Here is a 27,752-nt window from a genome sequence, read left to right on the forward strand (position 1 = left end):
AGTGCATTTCTTAAATATGAGATAAGAAAGTAGGAAAATTTACTTAATAACAAATATAGATATTATAATTACTGTAGGATCCTACTGTACATTGATTTAATTTCAAATCATAAAAGTAAGTGTAGGACTCTGGCCAAAATAAATTTCAAAATGTGAGACTGTGAAAGTTTCCTATTGCAAATAATCAGGTTTTTCTGAGGAGAATTTTCAGTACTGGATCTCAGCCCTGATTTCACTCCACTAACTGGCAAGATAGGAAGAACAAAAACTACTTTCAGATTGAGAAGGACTTCCCTAATTTGGTATTCTATTAATCTGTCAGATGTGTTATTTTGACGCTCCAAATTACATGGATATTTCCATCTCCAAAAAGCATTTGCACTGTAAGAAGGAAGTTGGGTATTTCACACCCAGAGAGTAATTTCATGTGTTTACAGTAGCAGCAGCTGATAAGATATCCAAATCAAGACGGGAAGAGAAACTTGCTTTGCAAGTCTGTGTGAGTGCAAGGCAAAAAGTGACTACTACAGAGCAAAACCAGTCCCACTTTAGAGCATTATTACATGAATTATTAAATATTAGCAATCACTAATAGCAAGAGCCAAGCAAAAATACACGTACTCCTGCCTGGAGACATAATGTCTATGGAAAAGAGGTGGAAAGGGAAACGAGGCGTTGCCAGAATGCAGCCAGCCGTCACAGTTCTGGTTCAAGCCTGTCTGGAGATTGCATCTACAAACTAAATGACAGTGTCTTTGGACTTACTGTCAAGGAAAAACATCATTATGGGTGCCAAGAAAGGAAGGGAAAGTCTCGTGGAACTGCTAGAGGCACAAAGAGGAGACAAGAGGCAAACGTGGGGTAGCCAGGGATACAGCTTACATGCAGAGACAGAGGCAAATTGTTGGTGAGGTGGAGGCTAAGCACACATGGCCTAATACTCAAAATGTAGAAGTTCAGGTCTAAATAGTTCTGCACTACCAAAAAACTTGAAATAATCTTTTTAGTATATCTCAGGTGGTACCATTCATAAGAAATTCTGCAGCAGAAGCCAAAGCCATAATAATCTATGTATTTATAAAATCTGGCAACACTTCATGTATTCCATTGTGGGTAACTGGGAACTTAAAGGATAAATCAAAAAGTATAATTAAACTTTTCTAGTGATGAATGCTTTCTCAGAATGAGGCCTTAGTTTCTGTCTTTTCCCTCTCACAATAGTGCTTAAGAGACACACTGTAATAGATAATTTGGTACCAGCAAGAGATTTTCTAATCAACATTTTCCATTCTCATGGACATAACAATGGTAAATCAAAAGATAACTTTCCCAAAATTAAGAATTAAGTTCTACCATCTCAGGTATTTTTCCCTTTTGCTTTTAGTAAAAACAAAAGATGTGGTTGCTATGGCAAGAGAAGGCTAGGGTCTCTTTACACACAACATGAATTACAAAAAGAATCTGACGTTACAAGAGTAAAATTAAGGTTCTAGCAACACCATGAATCCTGCTGCTATGTCTTTTCACAACAAAAGTATAGTTTAAAACAAAAATTATTTTCAATTATATGAACAAAACTGCAAATCAGAATTGGACAAACACCAAACTACTGAAAAACAGGAAAACATGTATAGACAGGTGCCAATTGGGATCTTATATTTTAATGTCTTTAAAGTATAATATTTAATATTAGCCAGATTCTTCTTTGCCAAATCCCAGAGAAAAACACAAGAAAATTACATACAGTGCCAGTCAAGCATAGGATGTCTTGTCTCTTGTAACTTCTGGAAGTTTATTGACAATGTACGTATTGTAATTAATATAACATACTCATCACAAACAGATGAATTACTCAATATATCAAAAAATCATTTCAATCAAAACAACAAAAAAGTTTTATTCTTCCACCTTACAGTTCCCTTCATTATGTCACCATCAAGAAATAGAGTATATTTTTCCATCAAATGATTATGCATACTATATCTAGATTACTTATGATACTGAAATTTTAATGAGTGAATTATTCCAGGTATCCTTAATTTGCAAAAATGTCAAGGAAATTTACAGCCAAATTCAGGCCATTGTCTTCATAGCTGCTACACGATATATCTGAAATATTTTTGTAATATCTACAATCAATTTTTGGTGCTTGTATCAACTACATTCTTCTTTCCCGGGAAAAAAAATAATTATGTGGATTGGGAATGACAGATCATCTTCTGGAAAAAGAACATTTCTACAACCAGGAGAAAAAATAAAAATTAACAGAATGGCAATAAAGTATAAAGTCAAGTTGAAAATCCACTGAAAACTCTAGCAGCTGAACCAGCCTATGCTGATGTAAGAACTAACAGAGCTAAAAGTTCTATCTGCTAATCATGATCAGCTGAAGATCTCAATACTTTTAGTGAGATGTGGAACTACGTAAACTGAAAGCAATCTACACCACACAGTAGAAAGCAGAAAATTTCAGCATTTAATTCTTAGCCTGAAAGGGATGGTGACAGTGTCCCATCCAAACTGCAGCATCAATGTGTTATTTACCTTGATTCCATTGCTCTGTTATTGATAACAAATGCCATTTCCCTAAGAAAATACAAAGGGTTTTCATCTGAATTTTAGCAAAGCAAGGTTCGGTGCAAATCTGAACTCTGGTTTTGTGTTTTGAGGTAACCATCTTCTGGATTTGCTTTTTTAAAATAAAGTAGATATTTCCAATGGGTAGAGACATATCTTCTTTCTCTCAGAAATACTTAATATTATAATTTAGGATTTTCTCTTGTAGAAATATCTGATGTCTGATTTTCAGAATTATTTGCCTTTTGGAAGAAGACCTTCCGAATGACAGATAATCTATGCAAGAATACCTCCTTCAGTGATAAAGCCAATTTTGCTTAAAACAGCCTCTAAAATTGTTACAACAAAAATTTATGTTCCTAACCTTGAACTGTAATTGCAATTTATTTCCTAAGTACACATAGCAATGTAAACAAAAATTCAATGTTTGATCTATTTTTGCATACAACTAGGTAAGTCAAAAACCATGTTAAGGGTCAAGTACTGTGCAGAGACAGTTCTCTGCATCTGAAATGCAACTTGACTGAGCCCAACATAAATGAAGGTCAGCACAAGTTACAGTTCAATCTTGCTCTCTCAAAAAGAGATATCTTTCTTAAAATCTGGTTTTAGTTTAAATTTTACTCTATTTCTTTATCTACCTGTACTTGCTCCTGATAAGACATCCCTCCCTCTCTGTGGTTAATGATGAACAGGATCTGTCTGTTTTGCCTTATGGGCAGACCATTTCTGGCTTTCAAATAATCAAGAGAGACCAACATAACTTGCTATCAGTGCAACAGGACTGGAAAGGAAGTCGTTGTCTATCGCCCAGAAGACAACCACATTACAGCCTCCAGCATGCAAACAAGTGACTGCCTCAGCTGCCATAGAGAAAATGTTATTGTGCAGTCCACGGACAATCTGGAGGGAAATCCTTGTGTATCTGCAGTTAACAATATTTTAAAATTGACCTGAGCAGTCAGATTCGACTGCTGCTCCACAGACATTTATTTTCGTGGAGAAGAAATTCAGCAGTTATTTCCCACCTCGGGCTATGGGGCCTCACAGAGAGCCAAATTAGGGAAAGAACACAGAAATATTTCTTACTTTTTAAACTTACATCTAACTTCCACTTTTGCCTCTGAAACAACTGTGTGATCCAACTGTGGCTTCATGGAATGTACCCTTCTGTAATCCAAGTGACTCTGATGGTTTAGCTGAAAAGCTACCTTACCTGCCTGTAACTCAGCATTTAATTTTCTGACTTCTCCTAACAGGTTAACGGCCATACCCTGAGGCTTCTTGCACATCTGGCGGTGTCCCACCTGTCTCTATGGCCATCCACACTGCAAGAAGATGGTAAGACTCAGGAGCCTTAGCTTCAGGTTTTGGGTGCATGTCACCAGCCCAAACCACCATGGCCACAATCTGTGTCAGGCCAAATCCTGACTTGAAACAGCTTCTCATTTATCACCTCTACTTTCTCAAGAAAGAAACAGTGCAAACAAGCAATGTTCAGGAAAAGGAACTCTGGATGAGAAGACAACAGTGACTACTAACAGAGCAACCACTCACTATGTCAAAGTCTACAAATACAATAATCTGCACATAATCCTCTAAATTTGAGGAAATACGGCTCAGCTAAAATAGAACTGAATGAGTTCTGCTGTTCAAGATTTGGCCCTATTTTTTTTTTTTCTTCTTTTCTTATCTTTGCCATCAACTTTCTATGAAGATCATCTTTTTCTTGTTATCTGGATGTCTCTTAAATAGTTTGGGGAACGAGAAAGAAAAACAGCATAAGAAATAAATCTGCACTGATTTGAATTTTGGACAGAAATTCAAATCAAGCATCGGAAAAATCCATCCGTTCGTAACACTGATCATCTCTGATGAGGAAGGTGTGGATAGAGTCAAGTTTGTTCTTCTCCACAGTGATGCCCAAACTACAGGTCAGGGGAAGGCAGAGTAGAGAACATTAATCTGAGAAATGCTCCCAAACTGACTTAGATGTGGAGCCTGTACTGGTGTCGGACTATGCTAGTGTTCTCCTATGCCATTCACAGCTCCTCCCTGTCTCCTGAATATTTCGGGCCAGCTGCTGACTACCGAAGGAAGGCTGCCTTTAAGTAGCCAAGAGCAAAAACGGTGGGGATTTGTGGAAGCTCTTATGTCCTAATCACTTTCTCGCAGCCTTGACAGCAAAGCAGCAAGGCCATGTCTTCGTTACAACACTTCAGTATATCAGTTTGAAGCACAACTCTCTCCTGATACTCAGATACAAGGAACTTGAAGAAATGAGTTAGGTTACTATCTGTGAAGAGTCACAATTATTTATGCTAGTAACTTAAATCAAACTGATCAAGTCAGGAGACAGTAAGGAAGCAAAATAGACCAATGAATCTGGGTAAGATTAATATGCCATTTCACATTAGTTTCTTCCTACATATAAAAGAGTAGCAAAACAATGGTTATGCAGGGCTCTTAGGTTAAATTTTGCTGCCATACTTATTCACACAAGGTACAAAATGCTCTTGAAGGAACAAAACAACATTTCTGAGGCTCTTTGCTTTCCAGTATTTTATTTACTAATCTAACAAGTGCAAAACCCCAGGAGACCAACTTTCCTTCTGCCCACAAGCACTGTCTGCTGGCAATATCTTCAAGCACAGCAGGGGTTTAATACTCTTTCTTTTTCAAAATTACTTACAAGTAGATTTCACAAGAAATGAAAATGTTAGCGATATATTTGGATTGCCCGACTGACTGAGATCACACTGAAATAAAAGTAGTGTTGCAAGGGTCAATATTTCTAATGCTGAGAACTACTGACTTACTGCCTAGAACAGATGCTTGATTCACTACTACTGAATTACTACCATTTCTCTGACCCCAGAGAATATAGCTGAGAACAGACCTCGGTTGTGGTAAACTCTTCTCAGATGGGAAGACTGTGCCTGCATAGGAGGCATCTCAGAAGGTTCATGAAAAAGTCTGTTGGAGCATATTTGAGATACTGAAATAAATCCCCATTTTTCTAGATATTGAGCACTAGAAAATTTGTTTAATCACAGTAAGAATTAAAGAAACTGAGCATTTTCCAGAACTATCCCTGTATTCTGTTTGCATTGCAGGTGAAAGAGATAAGATAGTAATATCAGGGCAGGAAACAAAAATGAGAGGAAAGTAAAAATTTACAGTTGGAAATCACCCATGGACAAACTATACTATGATCTGGAACCTGAAAATTGGAAGAAATAACACTAAATCACATGGCAAATGGAAATGCTGTAATAAAAACACATAGAAGTAAAAGAAAAACAAAACTGTGAGCAGGGTGAGACTTCCAAAGTTCTCAAATTGTTTGAATCAAGCAACCACATGTTTTTTTTCTTTGTTGGCCAGTGAAGGATCATTCATATGCATTTCAGGTATGTTTTAATATAACATAGATTCTGAAAACAATTTTGATTTTTTTGTTTCTAAGCGACTGGAGATTGTCTGCACCATGTTAACTGGTACCTGGAACTCATATCTGTTACCTTTCCAACAAAGTATGCTAGTACAGATCTGAATCACATGTAAACTTTTCAAGGATGCTCAGATACTTCTGTATTGCTTTATCTTCATGGCACAGAAAACTGCTAATTCTTTGTTCACAAAGGACTTTGGAGTACTGCATTCTCTTCATATATCTGAGATTTCTTATAAAAGAGGTCACTTGATTTCCAGTGTGAAAATTAAATTTAGCAGGGCAAAAGCTGATTAAAATACATTTTACAGATACTTTACATACGTGTCTGTGTTTGGATTGTGGCAAATTTATTGCTATGGACTTTTAGGTATAAAATGAAGAAAGAAACAAAATATCTTAGAAGTGTTTCAGTGAGGAATGAAGCTAGCTCTTCTCCAGTAATGTGAAAACATAAGATTAGGGTTGTTCTTGTACAAATAAAGATATCGGATTTATTTTTACACCAGCCATGGCCCTTCTTTCATGAGTGGCAGACACACAAATGATGTCAGTATGTATGACTAACAACTAAAAATAAAGTAGATATTTTTGTACAGGCTATGTAATACCCTATTAATACAAGACCATTCTGATTAGTTTACATTTTCTTTGGACCTTGCCCATTCACTTGCTTTCTCTGAGCAGTTTCATTGTATCATATACTGTGAACTACTGTCACTCATGCATTTCTAGCAGTTTTAGAATGGAAAAAAATCTGCCTCATCTTCATCTGATGAAAGTACTTTTCATCAAGAGTTTAGGAAATCATCCCTCTCCATGACCCTTCTAATTCTATCAAGTTAAAAAAGAAAATCCATAAAAACATTTCCCAACTAATCCCTTTCTCTAATATGTTGCTCTAGATTTTTATCCCAGTAATAAATGCCTTGCTACATCTTAACTGTGATTAGTCTCATGGGACATACATGTGATGAGCATTTCCCCAGGGTCAGAATCCCACAGCAAATGCCAAAACACGTCTGAATCCCCCAAAACACTCCAAGAAGCCAGTACTTTAGCATCAGTGTTTTATCCAGAACAGTGCAGCTACCAAGTTGGCAGAGAAGAGGGACTAAGACAAAGGTTTTTTATTTCTTAAATGTGAGGCTAAGGTGTTTCCAAAGTGAGGAAAAATTGAATTCCATGGGGTTTAATGTTTCATTTCCTCCAAGCTTTGCATACAGTGAATCACTAAACCCCAAACAGGCATGTGTAAACCCAGAAAATCAAAACCTCATTGCTGACTGGATCATGGTCTTGCTAAGCAAGTCTCTAGAAGACAGAAAATATATCCGGTATCAAGTGGAATTTCTGCTCAGAAAGAGAAAAAAAGCAGGACCTCCTTCTGGCACTTGCACAGCACCCAAGAAGTACTGAGGATTAGAAGAGCTCTACTGATTGCACTTTTGGATGACACAGAGAGGGAACCTATCAATCTCTCACATTGGAGTAATTTTTTTTATTCTCTATAAATAAATACATTTTGACTGGAACGCGGACTTGAATCCAGAATTAATTGAACCTGGAATTTCTGTCACATATGCTAAGTTTGAATGGCTTCCTCAACGCTGTTATGCAACTGAGACCTTTTTAAAGCATTGCTGTCCTTTTACCTGGACTCTTTATTCTCTACATGACCTTGTGTTCATTCTGACATATTTTTTGTGACAACTAAGGAACCACTGACATTGTAACATGAAATAGGATTTGATCTTGTTCTGGAAGTTTTTCCTTCAATTGGCAATAGGAGTCTGTCATGCAGTGTTCCAGCCTTGCCGTGCAAACAGCCTTATACTACACTTTCCAAGATTTCATCCTAAGTAGTAACACTGACAAACCCTATGTACACTTTTTCTTTTTCCAATCTTTTTCTAAATGCAGGTTGACATGTATTGAAATCTCACTAGACGTTACTGCATCAAAGTTCTATAAAATGCTCTAAAACAAGTGTGCCTGCAAATGCTAGACCTCTGCCAGGTTTTAATTCAATGTGCAAATCATATACTTGAAGCTGAAAAAATAATCCCTGCAGGAATTATTTGATGTTGGATGGGCATGTTGCCCTTTTTCTAACAGAAAAAGTTAATTTATAGTCACTTTCAGTAAACATACATTTTCACCATAAATAAGATTCAAATTCCACACACCAGACATGATCTCATTTTCTATTTCAGCATTTTGACATTCGTTGGTAGTGTCCTCCACAAAAATTACCAGTCTCAAGTTTAGATCATACTATTGTAAGAAGATTTGAAAAGTGGACTAACTTCTTCTTGCACTGTTTTCCAGTTACTGTCATAGTAATTTAGAACCAAGGGCTCTTGACCTAATTTTTTTAAAATATTAAACTCTTAATTGAAATTTAAATCTCTTATTCTTGGGATGTTTTTGCATATAATTGTCTCAAATTCTAATGTAAATGAGCAGCCAGATAATGAATGCCTCTGCAGAATTCAGCATCCCAAGCAACCCATTGCACTACTTCTTCTTTTGCCAGGGAACACATTTTTTGTCTTGTCTTTCTCCAGAACTGCCTGGAGTCTATTGTTTTATTCTGGTGACAAGAATTTAGGTTGACCTTACATCCACTACATAAACGAAAATACTGCTATCTCTTTAAATCCAGCAAGTCAATTGAACACAACTGCGTACAACATCCACCCAAGAACAGATGATGATGCTCAACCATATTCATTCTTTATCTGTTGGCACCTCCTAGATCTCTATAAACACCCTCAGTGTAGAAAGTTATTTAGTTAGTTATTCATCCTTTGTAGGGACTGACAATTCTTCCCAGTGTTGTTAAATTTTCTGATTATGAATCAGCAGAGAGTTCTGGGGTGTGCTTAAGTCTCGCTTTTTTAAATCTTTATTTTTTTTTCCCACTATATGCAACATTTGTTTCGTTTTCTTGTAATTGACCAACAAGCATCTTTCTCAACTATTTTGTTCCGCTGCCCTTCCAGTGAGAATTCCATACCCCAAGTCTTCACATTTTAACCAAAGAGCCAGTATTGATTTGTAAAGGTATAAAAAGATCTCATTTGTTTTTAATTTGCTTTACATTTTTACATGACAGTTACTCATAATGCTGCTTTAACTCTCACTAGACTGTACCCATTCTTTTGATACTTAAAGAGTTTTATGAAGTGCTAATCATGCATTACTTCTCTTGCATTTATTCTTATATAGTGGATGCCTGCAAAGCTGGTTCCAAAATCATGCAAAGCTCTGTCAATTTTGTTTGAATTTGAAGATGACTTCTGGTTTTTATGACTTTAATTTTATTTGATATTTAGCATTCCCAAGAAATTCCGTAACCTCAGAGCTTTGCTTGCCTTCTATTAATTTCACTCTAGCCTAGATAATTTCCATTAATTGGGGACTTTTATAATGTTTTATGAAGTGTTAATAAGGGCTCTTCCCCAAAGTTCTTGTGCACTATGTTCTTTAGATCATAATCATTGCTTCCTACCTGACCGAGGTACAATCTCCCAGAACTGCAAAACTATCTTTTCAGCTCTACAGACATCACCATCTCTCCTAAGTTTAACCTTCCTCCTTCATCTTTGCATTTAAAATTAATCTTGCATATGTTTTATCTTTAAGTGCAACATTCTTTTGATTTCTGTCCTACATCTTCTGAAGGCTTGAGTTAACAAAAATTATTAAACCCACAAAAGCTTCAGAACCAGTCACATCCAAAAATAAAAATACAAAAATACCTTCTAACAGATCCCCATTTTTTCCAACTACTTTTTGCAGGCTCAAGGGATGAGATATTTGAAGTTTTCCTTTGTAAGATCAGTAGTTTCAGTTGCAATGAAATTTTCAGCTGCTTAACACTTTTATTTCGGACAGTGAATTTATTCCCTTGTATTTGATTTCCATAACTGGTGTTTGCTTTCTATGGACTGAGCAGAAAGTCTTTGTATTCCATGACCAGTTTTCACCTGGATGTGCAAAACCACGGTTGAAACTGTGTAACAATGCACCCTTAGGAAGGTCGATCCTGCAAATCACATAGCCCACTTTCTCAGCCATACCTGGATGTACTTACTGCCTTCAAAATAATACCACAAGCACTGGCCTTTACCATATTCTTAGATGGGAAGTGCACCAGTGGACAGAAATTATACACACACAGCCACACTTCCTCCCCCAAAATATTTACAGTAGATTCTACCTACCTACTTATCCTAAGTCTCACGAGGGGACTTATTCTACTTAACCAATAAATTGTTCCTTGAGGAAAGGGCTTTGAACAGACTTGACCTTATCCCTGTTTCCTTCCTGAGCTGCTTAGATAGCTGACATGTTTACAACCTTTTAAAGCCCTGGAGCTGTCTTTCTATAATGACTACAGAAGCAAATTACATGCTCTGTGCAAAAGACAATGCTGCTATTACTGCACATATTTCTGAATTTTACTTATACTTTGAAGTCGCTTACAGTTAAAATGGTAGCTAAATATGCATTGGTTGCAAAATAGATGTAGGAGCAAAGTACCCCATAAAGAAACATATGCATAAAAGCACTTCTACTGAAAAGATTATTATTTTTTCCCTAGAATAGAAGATCATTTTAAAATAAAATTTCCATCTAGAAGAAGAAAAAGTTTATTCAAAATTAATTATGTATTCACCTTTGACTCTATCTCCTTTGTGCAGATGAATTTCCCCTTCTCCTTGAGGTTGATATGGCTTTACAACAATAAAAAGTCTTCCAGGTACAGCACTGTAAAGCTTGCGTTTTGGACCCTGATAATCCAAGGCAGACAGAGTATCCTTGTTGGCACCAGGATTGTAAACGGCACTGGAAATTGAAATTAAAAAACATTAGCTGGTTATTTAAAATGGGCAAAGTTAATCATTTATCATCACATTAGCAGTGTTAAATTAAGCAGGGAATAACGTAACTGTCTTCCAGTAAGACATCTAACCCTGCAGAAATACTACACATTTTTCATCCTAAACACACGTTTTTAATGGTTGAAATCTTTCAGTATGAAACATGATCAATATTCATCTGACAATGATGGACTAGAAAAGAAAACACATAACACTATAGTTTTTAGTTTTTCTGCAAATTAAACTTGCATATATATAGACGCTGATGAAATTTAAAATTTATACGCAAATCATACATTACAAGCATCACAATTTGTCAGAAAAACTTTAAAATGTCAGTATCTACAATTATTGTTAGGAATGGATATCTTTGTAATATTGTAACATTAACTGAACAATCAAGACAATTGAATTGTTAACTGAATGGACTGAATAATCAAGTTACTTCATCCCTCCAAGGCCTGGAGCTAAATTTTAGATCTGCACAAAACATGGTTTCTCATGGCTAACTTATTCTCCAAAAGATTATTTCATATAGATGGCAATCAATAACTCTCCCAATGACTTCAGAATGATATACCCAAATAAGCCATAGGTTATCAGACAACACAAAATCTACTTATGGTGTAAAAAGAATAAATTATTGAAAGCCAGTGAACAGTGCATAAGATCATTACTAAACCTCTGGAAAAATGAGTGAACTGTCAAAAATATATGAAAAGAGAAAGAGGTAAATGTTAAAGAGGGTGGCAAACTCATGGGAGATACTGCAACAAACTTGCAATACATTACTATTCCACTTTAAAAAAACACCCAAAACTTAAGGACTTACACAGAAAGTCTAAAAGCAGAAAATAGTAATAAGAAGAATATTCATATATATTTATAGGAAAAAGATAGGGTACCAAAGGAAGAATAAAGATTTAATCTAGCATTGTAGCACTCCACTTACTTTCTTGTAAGGAGAAAGAAAAGATCTCAAACTGCCAAAGCACAATGAAATATGAGGGCTCGAGCATACCATTTCTTCAAGGGTTTTTTTGATTTTAATCAATCTCCTACCAAAATAAGAGTCAATAAGGCTCTCAATATAGGTAAGGAAGAAGCTGTCTGGTAAAAAAACAAACACAGTGGAACTTTCATATCAGGAACACTTCAATTTTCCTGAAGAAACTTCTTTACTGTTTGGAATAGCACCCACTTTCGCCTCGTTCTGGTCTATTTCTGGGAACAGGTGCTAATAAAGATAAGCTACACTCAGGAGTTCAGAAGTGAGTTCTTCTGGTTGCAGGCTGAGATGGAGTTTGCATCAGAAACCTCAGCCAACTCTCACAGTTGTTTAAGTCAGGCAGGAAAAGATGACGTTCAGGTTTCAGTTCTTTTGCTCTATTCCCATTTCCTTATAAGTGAAGAAACAGTTGTCACCATAAAAAATCCAGATCTATACACTGTTGTTACACATCCGATTTCCACTCTTATCAAACTGTATTTTCTGCCCAGTCTGGTAGTAGCTATTCACAGTGTTATGTCCCAGCACCTTCTTCAACTCTTATCACAGAAGATACATTCATTTCCTCTCTTACTGAGAGAGGAGGGGGAAATGGCACATTTAACCTTCACACTGAACACATCATTTCTCATGAGCCAGGCTTATTACTGGAAATCAGGGCTGCAACATGGGATAGATGACTTCTCAAAGAGACACCTTTCCTCTCCTCCCTTGCCCCCAGCTTGGGGTCCCAGCCCAGCAAGTCCCATGCCATGAAGGAGCAGGAGGAGGATGCGGAGATGCCAGATGTTTCCCTCTCCCAGAAGAAGGTGGCCATCCTTGGTGGTTCAGCCCTGCCTGAGGCTGTGCTGGCACCTTCTTTCACTAATGACTGTGGGACAGATTCCACAGGAAGGGTGCCACTTCCCCTGCCTCCCCCAGCACCCCCAAACCAGTTTGGTATGAAAAGCAGCAACCCCACGAGAAGATAAACACCTGAGCCACACAGGCTTGCAAAGATCAGAGAAACCCCTTCCAGCATGGATTTCCAGTTCTTTTCCATAATGCAAATCCCAGTAACCTCATTAACCCTTTGCTGTACTCTAACCTTCTCCATTAACCTACCCCTTATGGCTGCCTCTGTTCCAGAACACAATCTACTGCTATGTCAAAAAGGGCTTTTTCATCTAAGGGGAACAACAGCTTCATGGTGAATGTATTATTTGCAAATAATAAGCAGAGACAGGAACAATTCCCACATTCAGCTGACAACAAGTAGGTGGTCATACAGTTAAACAAAATCTGTGAGGAAAGTATCATGTACGGTGCCATTCATGACTGCAAAACAGGCATGTGGCAAGAAAAGGTAATGCTTGCAGGAGAAATTATATATAAAATCCTTTTAGTTGTCTTTAAATTTCAGAGAGCCTCCAACTCTCTTCTCAGTACGTGCACATACCCTGGTCGTCTCTGAAACAAGGCTTGATGGTATATATGAAACTCTGCAGCTGGGTAGTAGTTTAAGTAGCAGTGATACTAATGTACCAAGAGAAAGACCAAACTTTTATTTTCACTAAATTTCATGCATTAAATTGGTTTCCATTATCATTTGTGCTGGTTTTCAAAATCACGTGCTTTCAGAAAGGGAAGAGGAAACTGGCTGAATAAAGTCAAAGCACCCACCTCAAAGGATTGTTTATACTTCAAGACTTTGGAAGTGGATATCCCAGGAATATTGATGAAAATGCACTTTTTAACCCTTCCAGGTAAAATAATCATTGACTCTGAGGTAAAGCCTCCCTCTCTGGTGGCATCAGCAGCATACAGTGGAATACAAGGGCGCTCATTCTCTGAAAAGCACCTCCCTGCCATCTCCTCACCTAAGCGAAGCCTCATTACAGACAACCTGGTTTTAAGCTGATACAGGTCTCTGTGAGGAAGTGTCACCCAAATTATAACTATATGAGGTTTTGCAATTATTGTAACATACAACAAGTTGAGGTGAGATTTCTCTACTGCATGAAACCACTGCCATAAGAAATTTGCATCCTGTTTCTTCCAGTGATTCTTACATTTCAGACAACTGGTTTTTTACAATGCACTGGGTTTCCGCTCCCCAGCAGTACTGTTACTATCACAAATAAGGCTTGTCAGTTTGGGTGCCTACAGCCAAGGAGAGAAGAATGCGCAAGGTAACAGGTGACAGCTTCAACTACATGACATTTTGTTTTACTGACCTGAAAACTCAAATAAAGATCCATTACACTTACAAATGACAAAGAGAAACCAACAGCTGCATTTCTTAACAATACTCATGTCCTTTTCTACCCTGAACAATTGATGGTTTTTAATATTAGGAAATAGGACAAAGCCTGCTATTTTAAACGACCATTGAATTAAATGTGTTTGGTCAAAACATTTAAACTCTAATTCTCTCCATCAGTACTCAGCTCTGTCTCCCTCCATTTTTGCAGCCCTGCATTTTAACCCCTTGTCTTGGTGCAGCTCCACTGCCTGCACACTTGACGGGTGTGGTTCCCAAGTCCTCCTCAAAGTGAAGCTCTAATTGCCTATTCACAGGGTAGTGGCTTCACAAAGCTGAAGCCCTCGTTTGTGATCAAAACTTAGACACGATCCTCTGTTTTATTATATTACTTACAATACTTACATCACTCTAATTAGTTAGGATTTACTCTCCGGTGGGACATAGCTGCAAGGTATTTGCAGAGAGCGCCTGCTAAATCACATTTGTAATTCAAGAGGAAAGAAAGAGCAGCAAAGTCACAGTGAACACAAAACCCTGCAGCAAGGATAATCATGAAAGAAGCCCATGACATCTATCACCACCATCTCAAGAAGCCTTCTTTGCTGTCGGCCAGCCTCCTACACAACAGCCCCACTTATTCCCCCCAGTTATTCCCTCTATTTTACTCTTTGGGTCAGCACACATCTACAGAAGGGAGAACTTATATAGTCCCTGCTTCATCACCCAGAAGCAGCTCCAACATAGGTTTCAGGCATGATCAAGTTTCATGAAGGGACCAAGTATCTCAGAAAGATTTTATTTTGCTGTTAAATACAAATGTTATTTCAACTACTAAAGTCTCTTGAGAACAAGCACCTTGATTTGGAGGTGCAAACTCAGTGATAAGTCACTTCTGAGCTTTGCTGAACCTTAAAGGCTGCCTGGCTGCTGGAGCTCTGTGAGGAAACAGCTGGCTTTGACTGGAGTTAAAAATATTCACACTTGGGTATGTTCCACTGTGCTGAGATTTTATTACCTATATATTACAGAGAGTGCAAAACGGGCATATAAATAACATAAAAGAACATGGTAATCCAGCATGATGACATTAGGGATATCTCATGCTGTGGAAATATTTAAAAAGTCACCTGATGTGCCTGTGCTGCTGCCGTTTGGCATCCTCTCCCAGTCTGTTTAGGGATGGCGACCGGCTCCGGGAGGACGGAGTGTAACTCCCCACAGTTTTTACAGTTCCATTAGGATTATTCTGCATCTGTTGAAGTAGATGAGGTGAAAGGCTGCGGTGTGAAGAAGCAGAGGAGGAGGCTGACCACTCAGGGAGGTTGTTGATGTTCAGATTGTTGTCGCTGTTGGAACGAAGCAAGATCCGAGGTGCTGCCAAGGTGCTCGGGGGTCTCCGCCTTCTGTTTGAATAGGTGGGAGCCTCTCTAAAGGGCACTGTGTAAAGAAAGACATCCAGGGTAATCTCAGATGATTTCACCATTCATATGTGTTTGCCACCCTTAAAAAGATTTAGCAACATATGGCATTGTTTCTTCTGTGGAGACGGAAACTGTACCTTGCCTGCATAGCTAATTGAATTAATTATCTTTAAAACTGAAAACAACTGGGCAACATTAACCTGTTCACTGGCTTCAATAAATAGTTAGGCAACACAAGAGGCATGAGTCTGCTGAACAGTCTGAACCATGGTCTAGGAAAAGGGAAACAACTCATTATTGCAAAGTTTGACTCTTAAAAAGTTCATATTTGTGCTATGTTGTCATATTCAATCAGAAAGCCACAGATCAGGGCTGATCAGCAGAATTTCTGATGTGTGATCTTCTAACTTCCTCCTCCCATTGGCACCCAAACTGGGAGAATTTTGTTCCATCACAAGTTCAGGCCTAACCTGAAGTCTGTAGTGTTAACAGTCACCTTATCCCCATCTTCCAGGTTAAAAATTGAGGACATACCTTTTTCTCCTGGCAGAACTCTATTACATTGCTGTAGTCCCTAGGTATTTCCCTCTTTCTAATCTAGGCATTTCTACCACATCTATTACTATTGTATATAGAACATATTACCCGAGGGTAATACACTCACTCCATCACGTGCTGTGTCCCAATGAGAACATGACTGTATCCAAAGGTTGCAATATACTACTTAATGAAATAATCATAACAGAAAACAAAAGCCAGGGCAATAAAAATCTAATACAAACCAGAGGACCCATCCCTTCACCAGTGTTACTGGTACAGTGCTTCAGTCATACGAGAATTCGCACAAGCAGATGTGACATTCTCCAGATCTACTTTTCTCACTGTGGTGGGTCAGTTAGTTCCATGTGCAACTTAAAAGGCAAATTTCCTGATAAAAGGCACCCAGATACCACTAGATGTGATGGCATTTCCTACCCATACTGTAAGGTAATAAAGGATCTGACCCTCAAAACTCACGCTTGCCTCCCTCCCCATTCATGCAACTACTCCCACTAGTTTATTTCAGTGGAACTCATGGGGACACAGGATTTGATCCAAAGTGCACATATTTACATCTAAAAAGTCACAGTAGTATAACTAACAAAAGGCAGCCAGGCATTATTCTGAGGACTTCATTGAGCTGTTGTAATTTTCAAAAAATCATATTTCAGTTGGGAAAGAAGCCCCACAAAATATCATCCTACATGTCTAAAGTGCCAGTAAGTGCCATTTATAAAGTGACATGCATTCAATACCCTTTAAAAACACACAAAAACCAGAATAAGAATGTCTGTCATATTGTGCAAGTAAATAAATTCACATAAATATGAATATACATAAGAATCAATCTGTCCTGTCTTGAAATACAGTCTTTAATTGAGATAACACAGCAAAACTTAAGGTTTCAGAGCAAAACTGAAGCATATTTGTATGATAAAATAAAGATGCTTTATATAATTTTCACCAGAATCGGTTTATGATTAACTGCAATTCTGAATATTTTAAAACAACATCCTTCATATTTCTAATGAGCTGAAACTTTCTCTGGTAAATAGCTCTACAACATCAGAACCAAACATGAGAACAGTGTGCAGAGAGAGAAAGGGCTTTAAATTCATTTCTGTAATATTTCATTTGAAACGAGGCTGAAAGAAGGGAAATAGCCTTTAAAAGCTGCTAAAGGGGGTAAAGCATAGGAGTCCAATATTTGTGCTAGAAACTGGAAGAAACTTTGCCCAATTTTCAGGATATTCCAAGTTTAATTGTTGATATTTTTTTAAGGTTTCAAAGCAGCAGAGTATATCACTGAAAGCACCTTGGTGCTTTAAATGTCACAGTGAAAGCCCCGATTATTACTAACTTAAAGAAAACTCACAGCACATATTTCCAAAATTGACATAAGCAGATCCTCTAGATTGATGTGTATGACATAGACATGTCAACTGTGCATTCCTGTATTTTTGACATTCAGAATATGGCTCTAGAAATTGTTTAATTGAAGACAGGGATTCTTCCCAGGTACAATAAAGCAGAATAGCTACTGTAATAATTTCAGTAAAGGGGGAAGCACACAAAATTGAATATTGGGAATGTTTTGCACATACAGGTTTGCTATCTGAAGGTCTAATGCTGTTCCCTTAGGGTCACCAAAGTTTGTCTCAGATTTCAGTTAGAATTGGATTTGACCCTTGGATTTTCATGTTTCATTAACTTAAACAGGTAACAATCCAAGTAAACTGCCAAGCCTTCCAGCCACAGATTGATAAAACTAAATATCGCCAGCCTTCGGGGGATGTTTACTGTAACTTTTGAGAGGTCGGTGGGATATCTTCTGGCAGGAGTGGGAGGGAGCACGAGGGGCACGGGTGCTCCGGCACGGCGCCAGGACGGACGGAGACTTGCTGAGCACATTTATACCGACAGATTTTAGAAAACACAAAACTGGTGCATTCATTCCTACTGAAAATCAGGGTATGTTTTGTATGAACACATGCTCTCCAGGTACCAGATTAAATGAGACCTTTTTCCCTTACATACCTTGGAAGGGTTTTACATGACCATTTAGGAGTTAGCTTTCGCTCTGCTATTAATGTTCTATTCTTAAGGAGAGAATTACAAGCAAAATTAGCATTTACTTCAGAAAATAAACAGGAAAGGGGACAACTAATTAGACCAATTGACGTGTGTCTAACACAAATCTTTTATAGAAAGAGTTAAAAATAAGCATTTCCGTGCCTAAAGTGATTAATATTCCACCCAACTGTTTCTTTTCTCCAGCAATCTGCAAACTGTAAGTGGGTGGATATTTTTTTAGCTGCTTCTCATAGCCATTATTTGTACTATTTTCACAATAAAAAAACAACTACAACACAAAATAATGAAATGCAAATGTCCATACTTTAACCCGTGTTGAACACTGTTTTTCCCTAATATTTCACCATGTTCAGAACTGTAAGTATAACTGTTGCAAAACTTGTTTGGGAAAAACACTTGATATAAAACGACGTGAAAATGTCTGAACTAATTTCATGCCCCTAAAGTTTAAAATTATCATCCCTAAAAGCATAACTGAAAGTACCATTTCATCCTTCCCCCAGCTCTCAGAATTCTATTCCTGGCATTTCATATCATCTGAAGGGGCAATTCAGCACCATTCACTGACAAAATTCACCTAGGAAATTCCTTACGTGTCTTCAAATGCATTTCTTCGGGAACAAAAACATTTTTATAACTACTTGATTCTTCAGAGAAAAACCTAAAAGGAATAAAGTCACATCCAGCCTTAATAATCACTTCCCTACATGGACTGTCTAACACAAAATAATTTTGAAAAAGAAATTGCAGGAATTGATTAATTATAGAGTCACTAAGCCAATCATATTCAATGTACACAAAAAAAACACCGGTCTGAAACATCAAAGTGTTCTGCTTTCATTGCTTACCTTCTTTCTTTGTGAAGGCATTTAACAAAGACTTCATTTTCCCTTTTTACTTTAGCAGCAATCCCCTCATTATATAACCTTTGCTGGGAAGAAAGAGGCAAAAAAAAAAAAAAAAAAAAAAAATATATAATAAAGCTACCCAATTTCTATGTGTTCAGGCTGCCTGCACCCTGACATAAGCAGCAGGTTTCTGGGCACTGTGTAATTGCGAGCATAGCTGGGCATGCAGTACCCAGCGTTCTGGTGACAAAGCCCACCCCACATTCTGTCTGTCAGCTGGGAGCCAACTGTGCATAGACTGGAGCTGCTCAAAAAAAAAAAAAAAATCTTGCTATCTTTCACAGCATTAGTCATGTGAACACCACCGCCACAGCCTTACAGACGATACTCTTGCTTCCGCGAGCGCTGCATTTGTGCAGGAGTGAACGGTGGGCTGAGGGAGGTGCAGGTGGCTGGAGCTCCGAGGGGGCCAAAAATTCATATTTGCAAAGGGCAGGGGGGAGCGAGGCGTGAAAAGGTTCTTCGCAGCGGCGCTCCGCAGGCTGCAACTGGGGAAAGGAAAACCTTGAGAGAGATGAGAGCTGCTGTACAAGTGCATTTAGCTTTTAAACTTGTACAGCTGACTCTCAGTGTGCAGAGGCTTTTTGCTGTTTATTTGCTTTTCCCTATTTCTTTGCTTTTCCCTATTTCTTTGCTTTTCCCTGTTTCTTTGCTTTTCCCTGTTTCTTTCCTTGCTTACTGCAATGCTCCAAGGAGCCACTTTGAGGAAAAGTACAAATCACACCAAGCTTCACACAATGACTACGTTAAGAATGAAGACAAAACTGCCACTAAACAGAATATCTTAACATGGCCTATATTCCAGTCTGAAACAGATGAGATACAAGCACAAATCTTTTCCACTCCCCTTCCATTGCACTGGGATGAAACATAATTTCTTTTTGCAGAGTAAAAATACAAAACTTTGATCAAGCTGTTTCGCTAAATTCATTGCAGATGCCAGAAAATAAATGATGTAGCCATTGCAGTTTTTAAAGTACATATTCTGAAAAAAAGTTCTATAGATAGCAATGCCAACCAATGCAAACATACTCCCAGAGGAAGAACAAATAACGGAAATGGGCAGACAGGAAGCAGGGGGAGGTGTTAACAATCACAAAAATTTTAGGCATAACTAGTTAAATGTAAGATGTAAAGATTCCAAAGAATAGGAAATTTACTGGTTGGTTTTTAGTGTTTTGGTTTTTTTTTTAAAAAAGAGTAACCTACATTTAAAAATTGCCTTCAAATAGTATAGACTATATAACGGTTAATAAATATTTATCCCATTTCAGGCATCTCTGCTAATCGCTAATGCATCTGCTCTGAAAATCAGGACTTTTTCTTACTGACAAAACTGCTTCAAGACAGACAGAAAATATATTACTTAGGTGGATTTAACCGCTATATGCATAATTATCTCATATTTAACATAACACTGAAAAGAATTAGTAAGCATAAATAAATTTAATAGTTTAAACTTAATTTGACATTCCAGTGTTTACATAGTTATTAATTTATAAAGAAAGATTTCTCTAAATTAATATAATTTTATTCTTTGGTTCAATTTCTTTTTAAAAGCAACTATCCTTAGAAGGTGGAAGTCTGACCAGAGGAAATGTTGGACACAGCTAATGGACATCATTAAATGTCTTTAGTTGATAGGAACAATTTTTTTAGCTTTGAAAAGATGCAAAGCTTTCTAAAGAATAACTTTGAACAGTTATTCGATAACTTATAAAAACATGCATTAATTAGCTCCCCAGAAGAATCAATATCATTTGCAGAACAAGAACTGCTACACCAGAACAACCATGCCACAAATTTGAATTATAAGCTTCTGTGCACTACTTTTTCTACGATCTTCATTCAATCGCCTAGATTGTATTTGGAGCTACAAATAAACTATAATTATTAATAATATTGTACACTTCCATACTGCTTTCTAACTAAACTTAGCCAAAATTATGTAAGGGCTCATGAGTCCTGCATGAAAACCTCAGTAGCTGGTAGTACTCCTGCTTTGACAGCCAAATGGAGACCAACAGAAGTGAGTTTTATGGTGATAGTTTCTGAAATGCTCATGAAAGAGATTGAACTCTTAAATTCTGATTACTGATGGGGCTGAGATAGTCCTTTGTAAAAGTTAGGCAAGTGCTTGCTGGCAATCCTAACTTTTAGCAACTGCACGATAACATAAGGGCTGCGCTGCTGCACAGTGCCTCCGTAGCTCCGAGCACTGCCGTAAGTAATGCCCACGGGCACAGGTTTCCTAGGGAGCGTATTTTAATTTTACACAGTGTATGGCAATATACTTTATGGATGATACAGAGCATAGACTGATCCCTGTATCCTTCAAGAGGAGAATTACCTGTCGTGCCCACAGGAAAAGAAGAAAATCACTGCCTCCCTATGCTTAATTCTGTGCTTTAATAACCAGAACACCACTCACAGAAAATTACATACAGGCTAAGCATTAACTATCTCCAAAGGCATGGGATCTCAGTGCTGCTCGTGTTTCTCTAAACAGATCATCCTGGGTATTTTACTGGGAAGATGACACTGGTGTAGAAACCTGGGAGTTGAATCCCCAAACTGTCTTTTCTTTTATGTGGGTGTCAGTGTTTCAAAGCAATGATAGTCTAGTCTTAGTAACTCATCACAGCAGTTATGTGAGGAAAGGGTTAACTCAATTGTGCTCATTCATGTCTGTTCATATACAGTAAAATAAAAACAGACAGGCAACTGTAGTCAATCAAAATCAATCCCAGGGGGTATTTTTATTAGATTCTTGCCAGAGCTGTAGCATTTTATCATTTAGAGGTTTCTAATCAGTGTTATAAAAACACAAAAAATATTAGTCACTTGGAATTATTGAATTTCATGGAAATTGTGAGAACTCTTTCCAATCTACACCATCAGATATATCACCTGATAACTGATCACCTTATTCCATTTGTCTGTCTTTTCCCCAATGCAGCAAATATAATTTCTTCCTACATGGCACAGCCAATAAACACTAATAAACACTATTGTACAACTCAAAAATTTGACAATCAAGGAAGTTAGTAAACTATTTGCAGCTGCAGGTTTTTTTTTTTCTAATTTTCATTAATAGTTTATTAGAATTTGTTTATTTTAACTGAAGTCCTAAAATCTGTGGTGTTGAGAAATTAAAAAAGAAAATACTCCAGCATCTTCCACCTTTTCCTGAAATGTTTTCTGCCTCCCAATGGTAGCCTTGGTATTACTAGCTCAGGACAAAAACATAATAATTTGACTACACCAGCATGCAACAATAATATAACCCACAAACCATGAGCATCCATAATCTAAAATTCATGAAGAATCTTACAAATATAGGTGAGGTAAACCCTAATTTCTCTACTTCTGTAGGTGCTCAGGAAAATGTGTGTGAGCTTTGCATGGGGTTGTCTCTGAGAAAAGGTCAACTTAAACAGAAATCAAAACATGGGCTCTTAAGTTAATTTTGATTAGAATTTTTCTGTACATTTGTAACATCAGGCTCCCACATTTTTTAGGTATATCAGATCATAGCTCCCATTAGAAATCAATAGAAAATCACTGACTTACATACTCATGAGGATCTACTTTTAGGCACTTAAAGGCCTTTAGAAAAACAAAAAATTATCTGACCAAATCTACACTCTTACTTAATTGTCCCATCAACATGCCTCTAAGAGGAAGGGCTTCTCAGATAATGGCAGAACACAGTTATGATTGCCATGCTTTATTCTTTCTTGATTTTATCCATTTTGGAGTTCTTGCCAGAAAAATCCCTTTAACTTGTATAGACATCTAGGGGTTTTTTTTTTTAATACAGTTCTTAGCATGTGTAAGTGCATTTCTCTCCACTATAAAATAGGCTTCCTGCATGCTAAGGCACCAAATGGAGAATTAGACAAGAAAAGACAGATTCAAATGTAGATTGTAAAGTACAAAAAGACTTCTGAAAAAAGAAACCCAAACAAACAAACAAAAAAATCAATCAAACAAACAAAACAACAAAAAACCCAAGGTTGATACAGTGCTTCTAGATTACTTTTTTATTCCAGAAAGCCACAAGGTGGTCAGAAACACAGGCAATGGTGACAGATTCAGGAGTCCACCTCAGAGGAACAATCAAACCTATTTTATAAAGCAAAGGTGTTGTTTTATTTCTCTGAAAAAATCTGGGGAGTTTGCTCATGAACCTGCAGTTAAACCAGCACTGGGAGAGAATCATCTGAGCCCACTCAAATGATGCTTGTAGACCCCAGCCTTAGCTGACCTAACAGTAGGACCTCTCTCACCACCATTAGCATCTTCTTACTACCCAGCTACTAGCGGGATCAGTCAGCCCTTGTTAGCAGCCTGTGGGCAGCCAGTCCAAGTTTGCAGGGTAGAACGGGGGCAGGAGACCATGTGGAGGAAAGGACAGCAGAGGGATGGCTCAGGAACAGATGGCAAGAGTTATCAATTACAAAGAAAAAAAAACAAAACCCAGAAAGGCGAGTTCCTTAGCCATGTGCCAGACATCCCTTCCGTCACCTGGCACTTCTGATACATCGCCATCCCCAAACTTCGCTCCATGCAGCAAGGGCCAGTCTCACCCTGCTCTCACGAGGAACCTAGCACGTTCACAGAACTTGCTTAAAAATCAACAACAAGGAGTTGGAAAGGCTCTTGGATATCCAGCAAAAGCCACAGCTGTGTCAATGGCCTAATGAGAGGCAATTTTTTCTGTGGTGGAGTGAAGTGGCCACTTCTGGGCTCTCCAATTCTGCAGAAAACACTTTACTCAATTAGTAGTATATTTTAATAACTAAGCATGTGAGGTGTATGTGTTTGTGGGTACATTTCAAAGGAATTTAAAAGTTGATGAATATAGAGATGCCACACATAAATGAGCTTAAAATCATGGGAAGTGAAAAATCAATCTCTCTTTCTTACCATACTGAAAAATTATTATCAATAAGCCTTCCCTAAGATTATAGCAGTAAAGCAAGAATAACATTCAAAGACCTGCATGCTTCTGCAGAAGGGAAACACATCCACCTCGGGGGTTTACTTACACATGCTTATACAACATCAAGAAGATATAGATAATCTTCTATTTAGATCATGTTTAAAAATTGCTAAGTATTGCTTAAAACTTGTGTGTCAGAACAAATGTCTGAAATCTTGCTGATAGGTTAGAAGACAATAGGTTTAGAAATTATGATCCAAAAGAATTTGAATATCACAGGCTTTCCCTTTAAAAAAAAAAAAAAAAAATAGCAGTCTCAGTGTGGCAATACCCACCAATTTCTGAAGGTCTGACTGCAGTGATACAGATACACAGATCAGAATTTACCTAAGAACCGAAATAAAACCTCTGTCCCTGAGGATGAGCAGTTGCTTTGTAGCCCGCAACTGTGTGAGGAATCTGGGTCAGGGGTGCATATAGAAGCAGAACAATGGGAGGTTAAAAGGTGGGAAAATGAAACCCTCCGATTTCATGTGAAAGGCAGGAAGTAGGGAGGAAACAATGGCCAATAATGAGGGAGATGTCTTGCAAGTAGCAGCTTGAAGAGAGAGAAAAGCAAATGCAATGAGAGAAAGCTACAATAGCTGAAGGAGAAATTTAAAACATGACTGAAATCTATCAGCAACGTCGAAGAAAGCAGCTTATTTGAATAAAATATGTATGGCTCACTTTCATTCTAACAGGTATACTGCTATAACGAAAAAGCAACTTATCCAAATAAAAAGCTGTGTTTTACGTAGTTCTGTTTCTGTAGACTATTCCCTTTCCCTGCCTCTGGCTGAGGGAGAAGGCCAGTTCTGCCAAGGGTTTCTCAAGGTTTTATACTCCCAGAGCACCCGCAGCCCCTCGTTTCTATTATGCATGTTTGCATTGAAAGTAACATCCAGTCTTACTCTGAGTAATACAAATAACTACAATAAATATTTGTATCCTTCTTCTATACATTTGTGCACCCAGCTAACAAATGGTTTTCTCTGCTGGTTGTGAAGACAAGGAAAAACAAATTCTTTTTAAAAGTACATAGTTATTGTGAACTCTCAAAAAAAGCAATGGGTGATTTGTAGTAGATACAACATGAAACTACTTGTTTTAATTGTTTTCTTTAAATATGGACTGGGCTGATTTCAAGGTCTGTTTTCATCAGCCAGTAGAACTCATCCAGAATTGTTCATCTTTATACAACAGCTGACTATTAGTAACCAGCTACTTATAAGTGCCATTGAAGCAAGAGATTAACAATTTATATGGTATCTGGACAGAAAGACCTGCTTAGCTCAGACTATCAGCTTTAACTGAAAGCATTCAAGTGTGAACCCCTGAAGCTGCATTCTTTCACCTCCAACAATAAGATAGAAAATATGAATCAAATATAATTATATCCTACTACAAATTCTTATGCTCTTTAAACAAGCAGGTGAAAGGATAGTACAATTTTCTCCACTAATAATACACCGGGAAATCTAGTCCTGATGCAGCACCACTCAGAAGCACTGAATTACACAACAAATTAATTTCATTCTTTGCGTTATGTATACATTGAGTTAGGAAAAATACCATTTAACATCAGGGGGCTGTGCATATTCTATCCCACATAGTTTATGCTGAAAAAAAAAAAAAAAAAAAAAAAGAAGAAGAAGAAGAAAAAAAGAGAAAGAAAAAAGCAGTGTCATTCAGAGAGAGGAGAATTTCATGGCTGGAAGCTCCTGCAAAGAAATATGCCTGATTCTTCTTTTAATGTCTGACGCTGATGGGCCTTGGATGCAAGATAGAAATTTGTGGGTTGCAGTCTGATGTTGCAGAGGAGAACAAAGACAAATGAAACTACACAAGATGCTTAGAAAAACAAATGTACCAATATTGGATTGCATGCTGTTTCTGTGTTCTGGTGTTGTACAGAAAACAATCTAATTTTGCCTTTTTGTAACTTTCCTCCTACCAAAAGCTCTCAACGAATTCCTTAAATCATTATGTTGTTCCCGGCTTTATTCAGTGATTTGATTTCACTGCTTTAATCTAAGTGTGAACCTCTTTAGTAAATAGTGGGACAAAGCATCTGTGCTTCCAAAAGTGTTGGTGGATCATGTCAGTTTTATTTAGAATAACACCATTTTCATAACTGAAAAGTGTATATTGCTCTCAATGGGGAAAAAAAAATAGAAAGATTGGACTTCTCGTAGAAGCTACAAAATATATAACTAGCCAAAGTGGTCAAATGGTGTTCCAGAAGCACTTTCATTATGCTAGTACAATTTATATAGACAAATGTAATTACTGGGAGAAAGGTGAGGGGCACTGGGTAAATTTATTTGTACTATTTTAAGTGTCAGTCACAGTTGTTCCCAATCCTCCAGGCTTCTTCTCTTTCAGCACTGTTGGCCCAGCACATCAGATATGAAATGCATCCACTCTGCTCTGATATTTTACAGTACATGTGCAGAAGTCTAAATGATAACACAGGGTACGTAAGGATGGAAAAGTACACCTGCTATGGATGCCAGCTTTATAGCCCACCTCCAGCTCCAGCATCTCTCAAACATACAGTTATTCCTGATTTACTGCAGGGCAAATGGCAGAAGAAACCAAGCCATGACGTTAAAGTTCATGCATGAGTGTGAGTTAGCCCAAGGCACGAATTACAAGAAAACAGCAAAGAAACAAATCCACAACATATTTTAGATCCAGCTCCTCCCTCTTCTTCATCTCTCAAATCTTGGTGTCCTTCACTGCCATTTTTCAAACCCATTTTCCCTTCTTCGCATGGCTACAGTTGCCTTTCACTGCTTCCATCATCAGTTCTCTAAGGATAAACTTCCTCCCACCCAGAGCTAATGGGAAATAAATGGCACATAAGAGAGCGTCAGGAGATATAATTTCTAGAAGATACCACATCATGGCAAAGTTATATAAAATTTGACAAATTTGGGGGGGGGGGGGGGGGGGGTGGGGTGTGTCGTGGAAAATAGTATATGAGATAGCTCATCTAGAAGAGGAAGATTTATAGGAGGTCACAACACAAAAATGCCTAACAACAGTGGAAAAAATGACCCAATCTTCATATGCCACAGTGTAATTGTGAAGAGAGGAGGGAACAATCAAGCAGTTAATATGACATTACTATATCTTTTTAATACCTTATTGCACTTTGAGGGTAATATTTTCATTGAGAAAAGGATACAGTATTTCCTGAGGAGACATACCTGGGCTTGAACTGTCAGCAAAGGAACTACAGAACTGTAAAAGCTTTTCACTCTACTGGTTGGCTTCCCATAGGTGCCTGCTACTTTATGAGGCACTTAATGACAAAAACTTGCATTACCACACCCGTTCTTATTTTACAGTAGAGCAGCAAAAGGAGCCCATTTTTATTCTGGCAGAGGTGTTATCAACAAAACCATAAACCAAGTGGCAATAGAACTAAATTTTTGATGCTGTAGCCTCCTTGAAGCCCATGAATCTGCAAGCAGTGAGAGGAGAATTTAAGGAGAGAATACTGTTGGGCATCATGAGTGTAGAAGAAGCCAGAGAAAACTCCGTATCCTGCAGACTTGCATAACAATCTAGAAAGCAAAAAGCATTTACATGATTGTAGATGTAGCTTCCCAAA

The 27,752-nt window shown here is 37.7% G+C and overlaps 1 protein-coding gene across 1 annotated transcript in view; it reads right to left on the minus strand.

Annotated features, from left to right (window-relative positions):
- Positions 1-27,752, minus strand: part of SHANK2 (SH3 and multiple ankyrin repeat domains 2) — a 323,086-nt gene that overhangs the window by 216,387 nt on the left and 78,947 nt on the right. The window contains exons 11-12 of the mRNA XM_033006803.2: positions 15,305-15,614; positions 10,719-10,888 (exon numbers count right to left, since the gene is read on the minus strand). Of these exons, the coding sequence (XP_032862694.1) occupies positions 10,719-10,888; positions 15,305-15,614 (480 nt within the window). The remainder of the gene's footprint in view (positions 1-10,718; positions 10,889-15,304; positions 15,615-27,752) is intronic.

The sequence above is a fragment of the Tyto alba genome, unplaced genomic scaffold, assembly GCF_018691265.1.
Source record: "Tyto alba isolate M040663 unplaced genomic scaffold, T.alba_DEE_v4.0 Super-Scaffold_8, whole genome shotgun sequence".
Taxonomy (NCBI): Eukaryota; Metazoa; Chordata; class Aves; order Strigiformes; family Tytonidae; genus Tyto; species Tyto alba.